The following is a 21754-nucleotide window of genomic DNA, read 5'->3' as shown; positions in this document are numbered from 1 at the left end:
CGCTCTTTCGAGCCTAACGTAAGTGTTTCTTCATATGTATATCCTATTTCTTTTATTTCATAAAGCCCATTCAATAGCTGTGGTGTCGGATGATCAATTGTTCTATCACTTTTAGACGTAAGGATCCAGTTGGATTTAAATGGAAAAGATTCCTTTAGTAAGATCCTTAGAATCTTTCAGAGTAAAGTAAATCAGGTAATTCAGGATTATTCATAGCGCCATCCCTCATTTTTTGCTCCAAATAATTCCGTGCAGTTTTCAGGTTAGATAAGTTGGTAACAATATCATGACGAAAAAACTGAAACACAGGTCACACATTTTAGCTTCAGAAACACCAACAAGAAATCTGTGCCATTTTACCCTAATTTCTGAGGCAGAAGCAAATCGCATTAGCTACTTTTTAAATTCAGCCTGGTCATACTCGCATTTGTCATCAAAACAAGTAATACATTGTTACAGATCTTGAGAAATGCTTCCAAAGCAACGTGGTGCCCAGATTTTTCCGCTGGACCTGCGTCTTCTGCAAATTTATTTGGTTTCAGTAACATACCTCCAATCCGCCTACAGAGCTGAGTTGTTAGCGCACATGGCTGCCAGGGGGTGCACCTGGGTTCGATTCCTGGTACTGCCTAAGTTTTTTTTTTCTATGATGAGGCAACGCACGGGGTGCACTCAGCCTCACGATACCAACTGAGGAGCTACTTGACGTAGCACACGGTCGGGAAGGGTCTGTAAAACGACCGGGAGAGTGGTGTACTGACCACACACCCATCCATACTGCATCTGCATGAATTTGCAAGGCAGAGGATAACACGGCGGCCGGTAATCATCCCTTGGGCCTTCTCAGCCTGCCAAGGAGCTCTTTTGTTTCCTAAACCTACCTTCAACAATGTCAAATGCCTCTGCAACATTTCTCAAGCAAACGCTTTGTAAATTCATGTGTTGCAGTTAGTTTTCCTTCAGAATGGCAGCTGTTTATGAACCTTACTGAATCCGCTACTCTGTCATCACCGAAAAAACACGTTTATCACCAATTACGAAAAAAAAAATAAAACTTATTTTGATTTTAAAAATCAGAGGTACTAAATGGTCTAAACATTGTGTGATTGGGACCATAATCTACTCAGGTGTTCACGCAGAGCACAGGAGATTTTCGTGAACATTAACTCATTATCGGAACACCCTTTTAGCAGCGTTCGGCATAACTTGAAAAATAAGGGAAAAAATTCTATACCGACGACCTTCGTGAAAGCGATCGGCAACCCTTCGGACACTTCGGACACGCGTGCAGCCTAAATGGCCCCTGCATGCCTCAGAGTGGCTGACTAGCACTGTCGCAGCAACGGGGAAACGCGGCGGCAGTACGAGCGCTAACAGAGGCTGCCACTTCCAAGGAACCTATTCGCGTCGCCGCACACGTGACCGAAGCATATTGCCGTGAGTATTCCGAGCCGGTCGCTATAAACGTTTGCGCCAGAGTTATAGAAATTAGTTCTTCCGGCTTCGAGAGCCTCTCCTAGCCTGCAGGCAGGTTCAACACAGCCCATCGTCTTAGGGCGCCCTCGAAGTCCATTGTAGGGACCGACGCCGTTGTATTCAGTATTCACCGTTGTTCCCTTGGCGTAATCACGCTGTATCTAGGATAGACTTTCCTGCTCATATACTGTTGTTATTCAGGACAGCATATTCCGATGTGACTCATCAAGCTTTCCCGGCGGATGTGTTGTAAATAGTCTTCACAGGTTTGCCCTTGCAGGACTCTTTGGAGCTCACTAGCTACAAGTTTGAAGAGGACATAGTAGCATCATTTAAACACGTGCTTTCTTCAACATACTTCTTATTTCATGACCAATATTTTGAACAAGTGAACGGTGTCGCCATGGGAAGCCCTCTGTCTCCTATGGTGGCCAATTATTTTATGGAGGTCTTTGAAGAAAAAGCACTACAGTCAGCCACTCTCAAACCCTCTTGTTTTCTGCGGTATGTGGATGATACATTTGTGGTGAGGCCACGTGGACTTGGTACTCTACCTACGTTTCTTCAGCATCTGAATTCGCTCCATCCGAATATAAACTTCAAAATGGGAGTGGAAAAAGATGGTACTTTACCTTTTCTTGATGTCTTGTTACGAAGGAAAGCAGATGAAACCTTGGGACACAGCGTCTACCTCAAGCCAACACATACAGATCTATATCTGCAGGACACAAGCTGTCATCATCCTGCACAATGCGGTAGTGCATTACGTATGTTAGTTCATAGAGCACATGTGGTATCTGATCCTGAGAGCCTGTCAAGTGAAATAAAACATTTTAAGACAAAACGGTTATTCTGAGAGACAGATACGTAATGCATTCAGGCCCAGGCGAGTTCAACCTATGGAGCAGAATGAAGATACGAAGAGACCCACAACTTTGGCCTTTTTGCCGTATTTTGGTGCCATGTCGTCAAGAATCGGAAGAGTCTTCGGAAGATATGGAATTAAGTGTGTTTTTCAACCATCTGCAAAACTGAGAAACCTGTTGGGTTCGGTTAAGGATGACCTTGGCCCGAGGAAATGTGGTGTGTACAAGATTCCTTGTCAGTGTGGTGCAGCATATATAGGCCAGACATGCCACACAGTACAAGAACGCTGCGATGAACATAAGCGTCATACACGCCTTCGTCAACCGTAAAAGACGGCAATTGCGGAACACTGTCTGAATACAGGACATCGTATGATTTATGAAGAGACAGAAGTTTTATCCCCGGCTTCATCTTTCTGGGACTGCTTCATTAAGGAAGCAATATATATCCGTACATCCCATAATCTCATGGACAAGGATACGGGATTTCGGCTGAGCACAGCTTCCCTGCATTGGCTGCTATTAAATAACGACGCGAAAATCAAGGTTCTTCGATAACGGGCCTGTCATAACGTTGGTCTAGTACGGTCGTTGGTGAGTTACATCCGGCAGCACTGTTGACAAACGCAGCGTACAGCGCACGCGCAGGAACGCCGCTCTGCGATTTTCGGAAGAGGGAGTTTGTATATGGCAAATCATTGCGCATGCGCGATTTCCACGGCTGCGCATTCTTCGCGTGCGTGTTCTAGAAACGGGTCGTCGACGTGTGGATACCGTCAGCCGTACCTAGCCACCAGCAAGTTTGAACCACCTGAAGATGTCGGACAGTTCCTCCGAGGAAATATGATGTGGAATTTGCACAACGTGATCTGGCGTCAAACCCGTGAAGACTATTTACAGCATATTCGGACTTAGAATATTTTCCATACAAGTGTATTTGCCTAAAAAGATGCTAATTGTGTTACTTTGTCAGACTCTGGAATCACCATACTGTCAAGTCTTCATACCTGTCAGACACTGTAATCCTGATTTTGTTATTATCGTCGTTTCTCTCTTTTGTCAATAAACTTTTGTAAACATTGGACACTGTTTTCCCCGTGTCACTGTTAACGACGCATGAAAAATGGTAGGTGTGGAGCGCAAAGCAAATAACAAGCACAGAATAAAAAACATGTACAGAATTTAAAACTGCTAATGTTGTTAAATAAAATAAATGTCTTTAAACGTCAACAAAACGACACCGGTACCCGCCGTTTCCACAGATCTAAATAGAAAATAGCAACACCAGATCTACAGAGCTGTGTTTCGTGGCAGTTGCCATGGTCTATAAACAACAGAAGGACAAGCTCTTAAGTACCATCATCATTCTCAGTGTTTGACCTAACTTCAGGACCAGATCTACAGAGTGTGGCACTCTAGGCTAGAGCCTTTTCGGCTACCCACCACCCTCTCGTTCGTTTCCGACTTTCGATGTCTCTCTGTTTTCATAGATCTTTTGTATGCCTACAAAATTAAGACGTCATACTACAAAAGGGTAATATCTGACGGGATTACTTAAAAGAAACGTACAACGGATTCTGTGTTTATAAAAGTTATGTTTCTGCTTACTGTCATTTTTCTTCTGTGAAAAGAACTACAGTATATCGAGGGGCCCAACAAGCTCACGTACGTGGTGTCGTATTTTTTATTGGATGGGTGTACGCAGGAGGGAAACGTAGTAGCTGTTTTTAGCTTGCAACAACAACGAAACAATTCGTACCGATGCGATTTGTTCGCAAAAAGAAAAGAAGAAAATGTGTGAATGGTATCTCCCTTTGTTTCGTTCAGTAGTTCGTTCAATATTTTGTGCCTATCTCCAATCTGCCACTAGGCTTCCACCACAGTAATATCAGGCCTAAACATCATTCGATCAAACTGGCTGTTGCAGCTCTCTTATCCCATTCCAACAGCACCAACTGCCATTCTGCCCTCAAACATGTACCTAAAAACAGTTGCCAGAAACTTGAGGCGGCGCCGCTTGCTTGATGTGGTAGCATGTTTAGTAGTGCTACAATAACAGACTATTCAACGTCCTTATCTGTTGCTCTTTTTTCAGTTTTATAACTTTTTAGTAATTTATTTTCCTGTTTTGCAGAAATCACCACGTTCCCCCACACTCTGTTACTAAGTTAGCATCCTGTTCACACTTCGCTCGCCTATCCCTTTGGATGTGCAGAGATGGTCCAATTATGATAACTTCTGGGCCTAGAAGAGGATCTTCTGTCTTCTTGTATGTCCTTTGGCCGAGAGGTCTTTTCAGACAGTTCGGTCTCAGCACTGTTGCTTTCTTAGCACCAGCCGTAGATCATGTGCAGGTAATTAAAGATCATACCTTCTGACATAAGTGTCCGCAATTATCGGCAAGAGGTGAGTGATTTGAGTATAGGTTGATTGGCGACTCCATAGAGTTCTGTGTGCACAACGACCATATGACAAATAAAATTAGAAGGAAGGCCAGCATTGGCCGTAATTTTGATGATTTATTAACAGCAAAATCGATTTTCCATCACATAATGATCACCTTAAGTGCTTTAGCGTACAAATTAAAGTTTGAAGGCACTGGTGTCTAGTTATTAGCAGTAACAGAAGCTATGAAACGATCATAGCTTCTGTTACTGCTAATAACTAGACACGAACTTTAATTTGTACGCTAAAGCACTGAAGATGATCATTATGTGATCGAAAATCGGTTTTGCTGTTAATAAATCATCAAATTAACTGAGTATAGGTGTTTTATTCTCAGGAATTTATACTAATGACTGCCTGCGACTCTACTGGAGTGCAAGTCTAACAATATCGAGAGCGACAAAAAATACTGTGACTTTAGCAATAAGTATACCTTTGGGCTTTTTGGTAGCCATATTATTCACACGAAATTTTGCTGATTCCTTGGTACAACGGCGGTTTGGACGCTCTTTCGCATTCAGTGTGTTTGGGAACCTTTACAGAACCGTGTCGAAAGTGTCCTCAGTCTTCTCTCTTGTCACTTGCTCCTACAGCAGTTTCCGAGCTGCAAAAATGACTTGGTCCAACACCATTGCGTGAAGATTCCTAGCGTGAATACACTGACGGAAAAAATCTTAACACCAAGAAGGAGTTGTGTATATTAAGATGGTATCTTACGGGCATGTCCGAAAGAACAGATACGATCTTCATATATATATATATATATATATATATATATATATATATATATATAGTTAAGGCTCACCGGCCATTTGACAATCTTCTTCTGTGCAGATGCATGAACAGCGCCCGAACTCTTACGGGAATCGGCAACAAGCCGCGAGTAATGAGCATAATGGGCAGGGGCACTATGAATATAGTGCGGGACAATTTGTTGGGAATGTGGTTCTGTCCTCGGTGGCTCAGATGGATAGAGCGGCTGCCATGTAAGCAGGAGATCCTGGGTTCGAGTCCCGATCGGGGCACACATTTTCAACTGTCCCCGTTGACTTATATCATCGCCTGTATGCAGCTAGGGGTATTCATTTCATGTAAGGAGTTGTGTGACATGAACTAAGTTGGTAGGCGTGTTTCTACATCTGATGATGATGTCCATCCAAATTTCGCGCCAGCCGCATAAGAGTGGCGCTAGTAGGATCTCTATGAGGATGAAAATCAGGTTTGCTTTAAATACACGAAGTGACGATCGTTGGCTTTGGTCACTTTTGAGATGTCGATCAAGAATGCCTTTAAGGCGACAAACCTCACTGAATTTGAACGAGGTCGTGTAATGGGGCTACGAGAAGCTGGATGTTCCTTGTACGGCACTGCAGAAAGACTTGGCAGGAATGTAGCCACTGCACATGACTCTGGCACCGGTAGTCACGAAAATGTACAGTCGCAAGAAGACCGGGCTGTGAACGGCCTACAGGAAGGACCATCACGTTCGACGTATGGCTCTGGCGTATCGTACAGCATCTGCAGCAACAATCGAGTAGTAGTTGACCAACGATCTGTTACAGATCGCTTACTTCAAGAATAACTCCGAGACAGACGCCCTGCAGCGTGCATTCCACTGACTCCAAATATCACAGCCTTTTTGCGACCTCAGCGGTGTCAGGCGAGAGCCCATTGGAGGACAGTGTGGAGATCTGTTGTGTTTTCTGATAAAAGCTGGTTCTGCTCGGTGCCAGTGATGGTCGTGTGTTGGTTAGAAGGAAGCTAGCTGAGGGCCTGCAACCAACCTGTCTGCAAGCTAGATACACTGGATCTAACCTGGAGTTATGATTTGGGGAACGATTTCAGATGAAAACAGGAGCATTCTCGTCTTTATCCCACGCACCCTGACTGCAAACTTGTACGTCACTTTGGTCACTCATCCTGCTGTGCTGTCATTCATGAACAGCATTCAGGGGGCGTTTTTCAAGAGGATAACGCTCGCCCACATACCGCGAAATGATTCTTTCAACTTGTTGCCTGTCTCCTGTCGAGCACATATAGGATATCATCGGATGACAACTGCAGCGTTATCCAGAAACACCATTAACTGTCCCTGTATTGACCGACCAAGTGCAACAGGCATGGAACTCCATTCTGCAAACTGACATCCGGCGCCTTTGCAACACAATGCATGCACATTTGCATGACTGCTTTCAACATTCTGGCAGTTACACCGGTTATTAATGCACCAGCTTTTCACATTTGCAATGGCTTATGTCGCGTTTAGATTAACCTGTGATCTTGCAATGTTAATCACTTAAATGTTACCTAGGCAAACGTATTCCAGAAATTTCATTACTGTACATTACTTTTTGGTGTTGCGATTTTTTTCCGTCAGTGCACTAAGGGTACGACTGTCAGTTGTTTGAGATACAGTAAATTTTATGTTCTTATTCTCAGCTATAGTTCTTGTGGGACGTCACGTTTTTCACACTAATCTAATTAGTCACATAAAAAGAGACAATTTTAGAATTTTGCTCCCTCTTGCAGAAACTTCTCTAGACGCCCATCCCTACGGACGTGAAACAACGTACCTCGTTGTGAAATAATGTTCGTGTTTTATGATCGACAACCTTAGTCCTATTATATCTGTTGCTGAATGCTGATGTTCGATCTGTATCAATAGTGGTCACCCTAAGTACATTAATATGCAACTCAATCAAGCAATGCAAATACCTTCGGGATATTCTCAGAGTGCAAATACTCTATGGCTTCTTGGTCTCAGCAATATCCCAACTCCAGCTCAAAGATCATCAGAAGTTCCGCTGAGAGTCCACAACAAAATTTAGAAGAATCCTCAGCCCTCAGCTACCCTTCATCGGGATTTGCACAAGCAGAATACCAACACTTGACGACAAGGAAATGTCGTGGCGCACAGCAAACAACCTTGTTGGGTCCACTTTCAGTGTCAGCCATTCATGGAGTATCCAAAACCAGCAATCATAAATAGTCAAGAAACATCAGCTGAGAATCCTTCCATATAGATACAAGGATTTGGTCTCCCCAGGAGTCAATGGAGGACCTTGATCTGGATTGGAACCTGACAATTCAGATGTGGTTATCTACTGGACAAGTGGGGTTGGGTTAGTTCTGCAAATTGTGACAGAGGTGCCTCCTTACAATCAGTCCACCATATCGTGGACATATTCTACATCCTGGAGGACCTCCTCACTACGGATCAATTGGAATGAAAATAAATCTAATCTAACCGTTACTGGGTGTCCTCTTTGACGTATAAAGCACGCCTGGGCAACATCTGCGCTCCCAGAGTGCGCTCGCGCTCTCCAAGTGCGATCGAGTCTCCTCAGCTTTTCGGCTTCCCCCACCACTGCGCTATTCCGAGCAGCTGTGAGTGTAACGGCTACACGCTGAAGGCTACACACGCGGGAACCTTACTTAGCAAGAGGTGTTTGCAACACGGTGCAGCTTTTTCTCAGAGGTGAATATCACAGCACAATTTTATAAGCAGGATTTTATCATATCTGTCTACTTTCAACTTTCTATTTTTCTACCAAAGCAATAACTGTTAATATTTGATTAAATAAAAATAATAAATAGTGCCAATAGCAGGACGAAAAAAACCTTTAGAGATAGGAATTTAACACTACGTTGTGACGTTTATAAACTTATACATATTTCTATTTTAAAATATGTAATGTGTCCGGAACTATGGTTCATGATACAGTTGAACACATAAGCTACGCAGATTAAATTGTTTCCGGCACTTCATCAAATACTGAATTAACTTCAGTGGCTTGTCTGTGCAACCGAGGATGTTGCTCGTGGAGTAACATTTTATAAAAGTCTTGTAAATTCCTGGATTGGACAAACAGGTTGTTGAGCTGGGTGCTCCACCGTACGTCTGTCACCTCAAGTCAGAAGAAACGAGGTACATTGGCAGCGAAAAGAGAAAATTTTCTTGCTAATAAATCGAAATCTGTCTTTATGTGTGCAATGTTTTGGAATTTCTTTGAGAACTCATGATGAAATACACTGAAGCGCCAAAGAAACTGGTGCAGGCATGCGTATTCAAATACAGAGATGGGTTTAGAAAACATCGTTCCTGTGAAACACAACTAGCTCTTCATTTACATGGAGTGCTGAGTGCTATTGACAAGGTATTTCAGATCGATCCCGTATTCCTGGATTTCCGGAAGGCTTTTGACACTGTATCACACAAGCAGCTCGTAGTAAAATTGCGTGCTTCTGGAATATCGTCTCAGTTATGTGACTGGATTTGCGATATACTGTCAGAGAGGTCACAGTTCGTAGTAACTGATGAAAAGTCATCGAGTAAACCAGAAGTGATTTCAGACGTTCCCCAAGGTAGTGTTATAGGCCCTTTGCTGTTCCTTATCTATATAAACGATTTGGGAGACAATCGGAACAGCCGTCTTCGGTTGTTTGCAGATCACGCTGTCGTTTATAGACTAATAAAGTCATCAGAAGATCAAAACAAACTGCAAAACGATTTAGAAAAAATATCTGAATGGTGCGAAAAGTGGCAGTTGACCGTAAATAACGAAAAGTGTGAGGTCATCCACATTAGTTCTAAAAGGAACTCTTTAAACTTCAGTTACACGATAAATCAGTCTAATCTAAAAGCCGTAAATTCAACTAAATACCTAGGTATTACAATTACGAACAACTTAAACTGGAAAGAACACATAGAAAATGTTGTGGGGAAGGCTAACCAAAGACTGCGTTTTATTGGCAGGACACTTAGAAAATGCAACAGACCTACTAAGGAGACTGCCTACACTACGCTAGTCCGTCCTCTTTTAGAATACTGCTGCACGATGTGGGATCCTTACCAGATAGGACTGACGGAGTACATCGAAAAAGTTCAAAGAAAGGCAGCACGTTTTGTATTATCGTGAAAAATGGGAGAGAGTATCACAGAAATGATACAGGATTTGGGCTGGAAATCATTAAAGAAAGGCGTTTTTCGTTGCGGCGGAATCTTCTCACGAAATTCCAATCACCAATTTTCTCCTCTGAATTCGAAAATATTTTGTTGACACCGACCTACACAGGGCGGAACGATCACCACGATAAAGTAAGGGAAATCAGAGCTCGTACGGAAAGATATACGCGTTCATTCTTTCCGCGCGCTATACGAGATTGGAATAATATAGAATTGTGAAGGTGGTTCGATGAACCCTCTGCCAGGCACTTAAATGTGATTTGCAGAGTATCCATGTAGATGTATATGTAGAAACAGGCAGAATACGGCGCTGCGGTCGGTAGCGTAAATATAAGACAAGTGTCTGGCACAGTTGTCAGATCCGTTACTGCTGCTACAACGGCTGCTTATCAAGATTTAAGTGAGTTTGAGCGTGGTGTTATAGTCGGCGCACCAGTGATGGGACGCAGCATCTCCCGAGGTAGCGATGAAGCGGGAATTTCCCGTACGACCATTTCACGAGTGTATCGTGAATATCAGGAATCCGGTAAAACATCAAATCCCACATCGTTGCGGCCGAAAAATATCCTGCAAGAACGGGACCAACGACGACTGAATAAAATCGTTCAACGTGACAGAAATGCAACCCTTCCACAATTTGCTGCAGATTTCTACGCTGGGCCACCAAGTGTCAATGGGCGAACCATTCAACGAAACATCATCGATATGGTCTTTCGGAGCCGAAGGCCCACTCGTGTACCTTTGATGACTGCACAACACAAAGTTTTGCGCCCGCCTGGGCCCGTTAACTTCGATATTGGGCTATTGAAGACAGAAACCTGTTGCCTCGTCGGATGAGTCTTGTTCCAAATTGTATCGAGCGGATGGACGTGTACGGGTATGTAGACAACCTCATGAATCCATGGACCCTGTATGTCAGCATGGGGGACTGTTCAAGCTGGTGGGGGGTCTGTAATGGTATGCGGCGTGTGCGGTTGGAGTGACATGGGACCCCTGATACGTCTAGATATGACTCTGACAGGCACGTAAACATCGTGTCTGATCACCTGCATCTATTCATGTTCATTGTGCATACCGACGGACATGGGCAATTCCAGCAGGATAGTGCGACACTCCACGACCAGAATTGCTACAGAGTGGCTCCAGGAACACTCTTCTGAGTTTAAATACTTCTGCTGGCCACTAAACTCCCCAGACATGAACATTATTGAGCTATCTGCGATGCCTTGCAACGTGCTGTTCAGAAGAGGTCTCCATCCCCTCGTACTCTTACGGATTTACGGACAACCCTGCAGGTTTCATGTTGTCAGTTCCCTTCAGACATTAGTCGAGTCCATTCCGCGTCGTCTTGCGGCACTTCTACGTGATCGCGGGACCCGTACACGATATTAGGCAGGTGTACCAGTTTCTTTGGCTCTGCAGTGTATTTCAATTACTGAAAAGTATTCGGTCATGTCGAATCCACAAATGACTATCTTAGGTTATGGGAAGTGTTTCACATCAGAAACTTGATGGCGATTTTTCCACAGGATTATTTTTTGTTTGATGGCATCAATCTTGCCCGTCACATGTGTCACCAAATGATTCTCCTCTTGCATTAAGGCACCTAAGGAATTCAAATAATTGGTGAGGCCAACAATAAAAGATTTTTTCACTACTCTACTTACCCTGAACTCAGTTTTATTCTCTAATGGATGCCTTCAGCTAAGCCGGCATTCACCGTCATTCTTCAGAAAACAAATGCATCGTATTGTCTTTGTAGCTGGTTTTGTAATGACATTCCAATAAATGTTGGTATGGTTAGTCGAATCAGACACAATAGAATGCGCTGTTCAAGTGGTTTTTAATTGTAATCAAGGCGTGCTTTTGTTTGTATTTGTCAGATTTTCAAAAAAAAAAAAAAAAGAAAAGAAAAGACATCCAAACGTAGACAAGGATATCTTCGTTCGTTTATATATACTGAAAAGGAAGAAAGAAGAAATATAATCGAGAGAAAATGATCCAGTATTACCTGGAAACAATGTCGGTGACTTTATCGTTGTCGACTCAACGTTGAGCAGATACATCTTTCTGATTATTTTGTATGTTCTTAACGAAATTCCTACAAACACGATTAGTCGAATTTGTGACTTTTTATTAGGTTGAGTTCGTTGATCTTTTGTCGTTGTGGTGTTGGTGCCTGTGGACTGGACTCTGGATCAATATTGCGAAGGTATTGATTTTTCAGACTAAATTTGGTGGTTTTCAGTACCTATCTAGTGTGCAGAATTTGCTTCTTCTGGCTGGTGTGAATTATGGTGGACTTTAAAAAGATTGGTTTGATTTATGGTAAAATTATTTCTTAAAATCGGTTGATCCGTTCTACATACAGCAAACAGCACTATTTAATTTGCTAAAATCTAGTAGCTCTTAAGTTTATATCGCCTGAACATTTATAATACGAAGTATTTTGTCTTCGTTTCCGTGATGTTTTGTGGTCGTATTCTTATGCACCAGTTTTGTTATTCGCTCTACTATTAATAAAACTGCAGTTGCATGCAGAGTGCATATCTGTAGTGACGATGGTAATGTGGTGTTTCTTAAATGAGTTGCTGTTGTTATAGAGCTAAACATGCGTAAAGTAAAGGGACAGTAGGCCCAAAAATTTCGTGCAGAGTCGCTACGCGATAGTAAATTTGCAGGCTGTCTAAAAAGAATTCAAGGCGATGACACAAGAGCATATTGTAAATTTTGCCGTTATATTTTGTCAGCGTGTTCTGCGCAATAATAAGCCACAGTGACGTAAAAAAAAAAAACACACACACACACACACACACACACACAGGGCAGCGGCAGCACCATTGTCAACAAACGAAAATACCTTTCAGAACCGTGAAAGAATATTCAGAAGTGAATGAAGCTGAGGGTTCCCTTGCATTATTTGTGTCCATCGATCACGTCATCACCTAACTGATTTGTGCAAGAGTAAATTCACAGACAGTAATATTACCAGAAAACTTAAAACACGTAGAACAAAATGTACTGCAGCTATAAAACATGTAATAAGGCGGTATTTTGTGGAAAATTCACCGAGATATATCTGGCAGTTGGATCAAGCCTGCCTACAACCTGTTGAAGTCATTGAAGAATTTGCAAAGCGTTGTCCGAGGAGACTCGTTATGCGTTAAATGAGCAAAAAAATGCGTGTTTTTTAGACTATTATCTTTACCTTCAGAAAGATTACGTTCAGTTGGGTCAAGCCCCTCCCAAAACAAAATCCTGGATCCGCCACTGCGAATGGGAATAATTATAGGTGTTGGCTGTTTATTGTTGTTTGTTTACTGAGTGCGGGATGAAAACTAATTTCTGTCAATGCACTGACTGTGGAAACTAAATCATGGAATCGGATTCTAGCTCTACAATCAACGAAAATCGGTCGGCACATTTAAAAGATTACGTTAATTTTGTAACCATATCGGGAGAACAAATATTTTGCGATTGTAGGCTGTGCTTGCCTAAAAAATCAACAAGCAAGGCTCACACTTCCAGCCAAAACAATTTGAAGCAACACATAACGAGAACGTAAGAATCACAGTACGTTTGAAGAAACAGTGAATGCGGGGGCCGGTCAAGGAAATTCAAAAGAAACGTCAGTGTTGGACATTCAGATATCTACAGCGGAGCCAGTAACAGTAATCCTGTTGAAAGAATACGACAGAAAAACAGGAGAGTCTTTTGGCGTTGCAGCAATTGGCAGCGGTGTGTCCCAAGCTAGTGTGGACCAATGTACAGTAGACTTTGTTCTTGCACAAGTCGCAGAATCTAAGTCATTTGAGACTGATAACTGAAGTTCAGTTTCTAGTAGAATTCTAGGCAGACGCATCGTTGTGAGCGTAATCGATTAAAGCAACATCTTATTAAAGGAAGCACCGAGAATCAAATACTACCTTATTCTCCCGTATTTTGATTCTCCAGTGATTTATTGTTGATAACTAAATAATTATAAAAGTAAATTATTAAATAATTAAACTCTTAGATGTTCTATCTAAACTTCGCCAACCATAAAATGGAGATGAGCGTTTGGTGTCATTGGCCGGCAGGCCGCTTATGGGCCAGGTCCGGCGGCCTTGGTGCAGGTCTTATTACATTCAACGCCACATTGGGCGACCTGCGCACCGGATGGGGATGAAATGATGATGAAGACAACACAACACCCAGTCCCTGAGCGGAGAAAATTCCCGACCCAGCCGAAAATCGAACCCGGACCCGTAGGACTGCAGTCCGTCACGCTGACCACTTTATTTTATTTTTTTGATCGTTGTGATTGGTCGTTGCGGACGTCACATGACATTCGTTCAAGTTCGTTGTTGATCCTTCCACTTCATTTTTTTTTATTACAGAGGCCAACCAGTTCTCTGACCGAACACGCTGAGCTACCGTGCCGACATACATAATTGCGAATTGTGTGCGCTACCCCTACACCACAGCTAGCTCCCACTCAGCTATCGGGGCGGACTGCCAGCCATAAATTTTTCATTTAAGCAACGGTAATGCGTTTGATTCCATAGCTCAATTCACTATACCCACAATATAAAGTTTACTATTCCGATTGAATGATTAAAAATTAACGGTAACTTCGGATAAATCTTCTGTTATGTAACACTTTAACGTTCAACGAAGTTAAATTTTTTGGTAACGGATTAACGATTAGTGAAGTTAACTTTTTGGTTAGCGTTGCTCAACTGTGCCTGGTATAAAGGCATGGGGTCCGGGGCTCCCGTATCATCTAAATGAAATTACACATAACCAAGTATCTGTGTAGTGAAACTGAAAGATATAAGGAGAGTTATCGTTTGAGCGGTTGCTACAGCGTATATGCGACGTAGTGTGACTCCGATGTGGGTATTGGAGCACCGACATGAAGGCATGAGATTAGTGTGCCATTACTGTCTTTCCAACGTGTGTGCAGTAAATGCCGAAACGTTACCTATGGCGACGTTATAACAAATGCATTCAAACTGGAGAATGAGGAATGTGTATGGGTCAGCATGTCTGTCGAAGCTGCCGTCGTGGAATGGTGTGACAAGGGGTGCTGCTGTTCATGGTAATGCCGTCCTCACATCGCAAATATGATAACGCAGAAGTTACGCCAAGTGGGAGACACTCGAGTGGCCGTCCTATTGACCTCATCGCTCCTCTCGCGATTATCACGCCTTTGGGCCCTTAAAAAAGGTCTTGAAGGGTCGACTATTCCTGTCGGACGAGGATGTACAGCAGCAGTTACGGACTTACCGACCAGCAGGACAAGGTTTTCACCAGCATGGTGCGATGGTGGGACGACTGCCTCAACGCCCACGGTGATTTTTCTTGAGTGGCATACCAATTCTGGACTGTACGGCCTTCCGACGGAAACTTTTGATCGCCCCTTATATTCTGATTTTCAGTCATACAACAAAAAAGAAATATGCACTATCGATAGTCAACAAGGCCATCGATACGCCTGAACTATCGATACCACTGTCGGCTCTCGCCTCTACCTATATCTCTACTTATACACTACTGGCCATTAAAATTGATACACCACGAAGATGACGTGCTACAGACGCGAAATTTAACCGACAGGAAGAAGATGCTGTGATAAGCAAAGGATTAGCTTTTCAGAGCTTCCACACAAGGTTGGCGCCGGTAGCGACACCTACAACGTGCTGACATGAGGAAAGTTTCCAACCGATTTCTCATACACAAACAGCAGCTGACCTGCGTTGCCTGGTGAAACGTTTTTGTGATGCCTCGTGTAGGGAAGAGAAATGCGTACCATCACGTTTCCGACTTTGATAAAGGTCGGATTGTAGCCTATCGCGATTGCGGTTTCTGGTATCGCGACATTGCTGCTCGCGTTGGTCGAGATCCAATGGCTGTTAGCAGAATATGGAATCGGTGGGTTCAGAAGGGTAATACGACACGCCGTGCTGGATCCCAACGGCCTCGTATCACTAGCAGTCGAGATGACAGGCATCTTATCCGCATGGCTGTAACGGATCGTGCAGCCACGTCTCGATCCCTGAGTCAACAGATGGAGACGTTTGCAAGACAACAACCATCTGCACGAACAGTTCGACGACGTTTGCAGCAGCATGGACTATCAGCTCGGAGACCATGGCTGCGGTTACCCTTGACGCTGCATCACAGACAGGACCGCCTGTGATGGTGTACTCAACGACGAACCTGGGTGCACGAATGGCAAAACGTCATTTTTTCTGATGAATCCAGGTTCTGTTTACAGCATCATGATGGTCGCATCCATGTTTGGCGACATCGCGGTGAACGCACATTGGAAGCGTGTATTCGTCATCGCCATTCTGGCGTATCACCCGGCGTGATGGTATAGGGTGCCATTGGTTACTCGTCTCGGTCACCTCTTGTTCGCATTGACGGTACTTTGAACATTAGACGTTACAGTTCAGATGTGTTACGACCCGTGGCTCTCCCCTTCATTCGATCCATGCGAAACCCTACATTTCAGCAGGATAATGCACGACCGCATGTTGCAGGTCCTGTACGGGCCTTTCTAGATACAGCAAATGTTCGACTGCTGCCCTTGCCAGCACAGTCTCCAGATCTCACCAATTGAAAACGCCTGGTCAATGGTGGCCGAGTAACTGGCTCGTCACAATACGCCAGTCACTACTCTTGATGAACTGTGGTATCGTGTTGAAGCTGTGTGGGCAGCTGTACCTGTACACGCCATCCAAGCTCTGTTTGACTCAATGCCCAGGCGTATCAAGGCCGTTATTACGGCCAGAGGTGGTTGTTCTGGGTACTGATTCTCAGGATCTATGCACCCAAATTGCGTGAAAATGTTATCACAGGCCAGTTCTAGTATAATATATTTTTCCAATGAATACCCGTTTATCATCTGAATTTCTTCTTGGTGTAGCAATTTTAATGGCCAGTAGTGTATTAGAAGACTGAGTCGAAGTATATGGAATTAATAAATAAATGTGTTTTCGAATGAAATGAAAAGCACGAGTCTATTTAAGGTCTTCTCTTCCACGTCTAGATCCCGTGAACACAGCGCGGGCGTGTACTTGGAACTAAACGCAGTAACTGCGACATGTGGTGTTACAAACGTTATTAGAGGTATTAAATAAGCATAATGCTGCACTGGGCCCACTCTTTGACAAAATTCTTGCTACGTGCTTGATAGGATGCACTGATCGAATGGGTCGTGGAAGTAGATCTGGAGACGTAAGATTGTACGCGCTTGTGATTGCGCACATTTGTCCACGGATGCTATTTATTTCTAATTCTTTTCACCATACGATAAATAAACAAGCACCCTGTTCCGGTAGGTGCGCCACTGCAGCCTGACATCGGTGCCGGAGGCGGCGCTGGAGGTACTGTCGGACACGGCGCCGTCCGCCGAGCTGGACACGCGCGGAAACCCTTCGGCGGCGCCGCACTGCCGCAGACTACGGCAGCGCATGCGCTACAACGCGGCGGCGCCCCGACTGCTGTGCGACGCCGCTCGCGCCAGCCGCCTGCGCCGGCCGCCGAGCCTCCTGGTCGTCCTCTGGTGCGTCGTCGCCATCGTCTCCGTCGTAACTGCCCTGGCCTGCCTCTGGCGCTGGCGCTACGGGAAAGGCGCGAGCACCGGCGTGCCCTACCGCCGCTTCTTCATCCGTGGCAACGTGGACGCCTAATATTTACCGTAGTTTGTGCACAACTTAACGGCCTCCTCGGACTGTGAGTGGATTGTATATATCACTCGAAATACGAACAGAGTCAGGGAGACTGATTCGTTAGGAGGCAGAGTTTCCATGTTATTATAAAACGATTTTAGTATCATCTGCCGTTCCCATTATATATAATGTGCCGCCAAATTAAAACCGAACACCAGCCACAATGGGACCACGGAATGGTTCCATTCAAAAGTAATCAGTACACGTGTTAAGACATTCCCACTGGGAGACAAGACGATCAGTTCCTGTTTTGTAGCATGCAGTTGGCCACCGATGGATAGACCACACCTGCTCTTACACTTCCTCGTCTGAATGAAATGGGACATCCACCCGTGTCTTTCTTTAGGTCGCCAATGATGTGAAAAACACACGGCGGAAGATCTGGGATGTACAGAGACTGCTGCAGTGTTTCCCAACCAAATCACTGAATTGTAGCCTTTGTCTGATTGGCAATGTGTGGGTCAGAATTATCGTGCAATACGACGATGCTGTCTGACAGCATTCCTGGGCGTTTTGACTTTATGGCACGTCACAGACTCTGTAAATTGTCTTCATAGCGCTATGTCTCGATCGTGGTCCCACAGTCAAAGTACTCGATGAGCACAGGGCCCTGCAGTTGTAGATCATTATAACCTTACCAGGACTTGTGTGAACAGTTTTGGATTTATTTAGCAGGGGAAATGTGAAAAGTCTATAGAGTGCTGGCTTTGCCATTTGCCCTCGGGCTCGAGATGATGGCACAATGTAAAGTCATGACGACCTCCTTCCTCACCTCTAGGGGCCCTCTGGTCGCAATTCCTCTACTGCAGAACCACAATCAGTGCACAGCGCTATGAAAACACTTTGCAGTAACTGTGATGCGCCATGAAGTCAAAACGCCTAGGAATGTCCTCAGACAGAATCGCCTGTTGCACGATAATAATTGCATTTACACTGCCAATTGAATGAAGGCTACACTTCAGCGATCTGGTTGCAAAACACTGCAGCAACATCTGTACAGCCCAGATGTGATTTTCACATTGTTGGCAATCTGAAGTAAGACGTGCATGGATGTCAGTTTCAATTAGATGAGAAAATGCAAGAGTCAGTGTGGATCTGCCAGCGGCCAACTGCATTCTATGACACAGAAACTGATCATCTTGTTTCTCATTGGGGTCAATGTCTTAATGTGCATGGTTCTTACTTTTCAATGGCACCCTTCCATGGTCCCATTGTGGTGGGTGTTCGGTTCTTATTTGGTTGCCCCTCATAATCTGGCACTATCTAGAGTGCCATTGTAGCATACGAGGAATCACTCGCAATAATGGGCTTACCGACTAGAACAAATTTTAAAAAGACAATAATAATAATAATAATAATTACTTCATGTGGCTGAATGGGCAGGTGCACATCTTTCAATTGGACACCATTTCGGCGACTTGTGTATCCCTTATCTACTCCAGCTATTCACCTGGGTAAAGGGAACCTATAGTGTAACACACTGAATGCTAACTATGTTTCTTTCCTGGTGCCTACTCACTGCATTGCAAGGCGAATTCTATATTGAAGGCAGGCTAAAAGTTTCTGTCATCTGGCCAGGATCCCATGACCTTCTGGTTTCCAGACATGTGTTTTACCATTTTTTAACTAATCTGTTATGAATTGAATATAAGAATTACAAGCTTTTACAGATGTTAATGCATAGCTTAACCATTATCAGTATAGCCCACAAATTATTTACACTAAACAAGAAATTAGTAATAACAATAATAATAATAACAATATGATGATGATGGTGATGGTGACGATGATGATGATGATAATGATGATGATGACGACTATGAAAAAAAGGTCGACTATAGTTGTGAATGTTTTGTATCCACAGGCACATTTTTTTTAACTACATAAATTATTGTTAGTTCCTGTTTCCTTTATTCTATATTATATATTTTTTGCACTGTTTTCAAATGTAATTTAGAGAAATTAAACAGTAGGTTTGTAACAGTTGCTACGGGTTTAAAGTTTTTTCCTACAATAAGAATTTCAAATGTATTACAAGGAAAATGAACAAGTGATATTTATCTTAATTATATGAATGATTTGTTCAGTTTTTTGTAGCTGAAAGTGATTAGTCCAGTTTTGTTAATAAAACAAATGAAATTAGATGTCAGGTGTAAAACATGTCATTTCCTTCTCTTGCTTTTAAAATAATAATGATAAAATTTAAAAAAACACAATGTTACACCAAACAATGATTTGTCTATGTTGCTTTCGCATGTGTGATCTCAAAGTAATTTGCATTTTAAGTCTGTTTCCTTTCTAACTTGAAATGGTTTTCCCAATTTTCCTGTTTCATTACATGATTATGTCAATAACGCATGCTCTTCATTGTCATTTTGGTTTTTTAACCTGTCTTGAGAATCACATGCAAATAATTGCACTCTGTCACTCCATATCTGGTTCTAATTTTGCAGTGACAAATAGTCGATAAATTTCTATACATCAGTGCCCCTGAGTTTGGAAAGAAAAAATGCTAAGTGTCCAACAAGCCAGGCAAATGCCCAGTGTTTACGCATCGGGCATAAATTTCTAATCTGACAGCAAATCTTGGTCAACATTTACCATATTTATGGTGGTTCTCACTCAGTTCCTCCACCACTACACCCCACTTTAAAAATATGCACATCAGTTATTGTGGAATCTACAGTGTGCATCGCCTAATGCTTGTATGTCCTTTAATTTTGTGAACTGTTCAAGATATTGAAACAAGGTTTTAGGCATGTGATGCACCATGAAGAAATTATTTGAAAAGGGGGGAAACTGGTAGATATGATGTACATCTACAGACATACAAATGATTAAAATTTCAGAAAAATTGGGTTATTTATTCAAGAGAAAGAACTTCACAAATTGAGCACGTCAATAATGTGTTATTCACCTCTGGCCCTTAAGCAAGAAGTTGTCGGCTTTCCGTTATTGATAAGAGTATCTGGATGGCTTCTTGAGCGATATTGTACCATATCTTGTCCAATTGGCATATCAGATTGTCAGAATCCCGAGCTGATTGAAGGGCCCTCCCCATAATGCTCCAAATGTTCTCAGTTGGAGATAGATCTAGAGATCTTGACAGTCAAGGTAGGGTTTGGCAAGCATGAAAACAAGCAGTAGAAACACTCACCATGTACAGGTGGGCATTGTCTTGCTGGAATGTAAGCCCAGGATGGCTTGCCATGAAGAGCAACAAAATGGGGAGTAGATTATTGTTGACATACCGCTGTGATTGAGGGTGCCGCAGGTGACAACCGAGGGTGTCTTGCTATGAAACAAATGGCACCTCAGACCATCACTGATGGTTGTCAGACTGTATGGTGGATGCCAGTCAGATCAGTATCCCACCACTCCCCCGGGGTGTCTCTGGACACATCTTTGACTCAGAATCTCATTGACTGGAGTATACTTGTCTTCAGTGATGAGTCCAGCTTTGAACTGAACCCCAATGATTAGCAAAGAGCATTAACTGCCAAGTGAGGCTCTCATGTCAGACTCCATCTTTATATGCAGCACAAAGACCAGCTTAGGCTACTAACTGCTAAACATGATTCCTCTTGGCGCTAATTTGTATGACAAAGATATAAGTCACTTATGATTGTTGTAACTGAAATGATAGATAACTTCTACATATCAGAAGGGGCTTAGGAAAACTATTCCAAATGTGTGATGTGCACCAAATATATTTAAGTGAACAGATTTTGTGGAAACAAGTCAACAGCCAAAAGGCTTGAGACAACAATGCATGCTGACACAAGAGCCGTACATGGCAGTGTTTACACCACAATAGCCAATTCTCACCAGCTTGTCTTTCTATCTTTCATTTTTTGGATATTTTTTCGAGAAGTTTCAACGCCAGTATTAACAACATTGTATTACTGTACTCACATTTTCAAGAGTTTTTGAATGCCATTAAGAAAGTATATCAACCCATTTTAAAAAATACTGCTTCAATGTATCAGCTGACAACTGAGTTAAGTGGATTAAACATGTAACAAACTTATGTGCCCCTTTGTGTACTATATAAATGCTGAAAATCTCTTTTAAATATTTTGAACAATTTACGAAATAAAAGAGGTACACTACTTGGGTGATTCATCCTGTATAAACATACATACATCATGTATCATAGCTCATTACCACAAACACATGTTATGATGCTCAACAGTGGAGCTGTTGGTCCAAATAACTAGTCAGAAGGAAGGCAGTTCCATCACCAGTGTTTGGCTAAAATGGGAGGAGAGGTGGTGGCA

At 43.0% G+C, this 21754-nt stretch overlaps 1 protein-coding gene across 1 annotated transcript in view; it reads left to right on the top strand.

The window, feature by feature from the left end:
• Positions 1 to 19637, top strand: part of LOC126187487 (chondroadherin-like protein) — a 92873-nt gene extending 73236 nt beyond the window's left edge. Inside the window, exon 4 of the mRNA XM_049928594.1 lies at positions 17085 to 19637. Within this exon, the coding sequence (XP_049784551.1) occupies positions 17085 to 17435 (351 nt within the window). The 3' untranslated portion in view covers positions 17436 to 19637. The remainder of the gene's footprint in view (positions 1 to 17084) is intronic.
• The last annotated feature ends 2117 nt before the right edge of the window (positions 19638 to 21754 follow it).

This window comes from Schistocerca cancellata, chromosome 5, assembly GCF_023864275.1.
Source record: "Schistocerca cancellata isolate TAMUIC-IGC-003103 chromosome 5, iqSchCanc2.1, whole genome shotgun sequence".
In the NCBI taxonomy this organism is placed as follows: Eukaryota; Metazoa; Arthropoda; class Insecta; order Orthoptera; family Acrididae; genus Schistocerca; species Schistocerca cancellata.
This window is presented reverse-complemented; position numbering and strand designations above follow the sequence as displayed.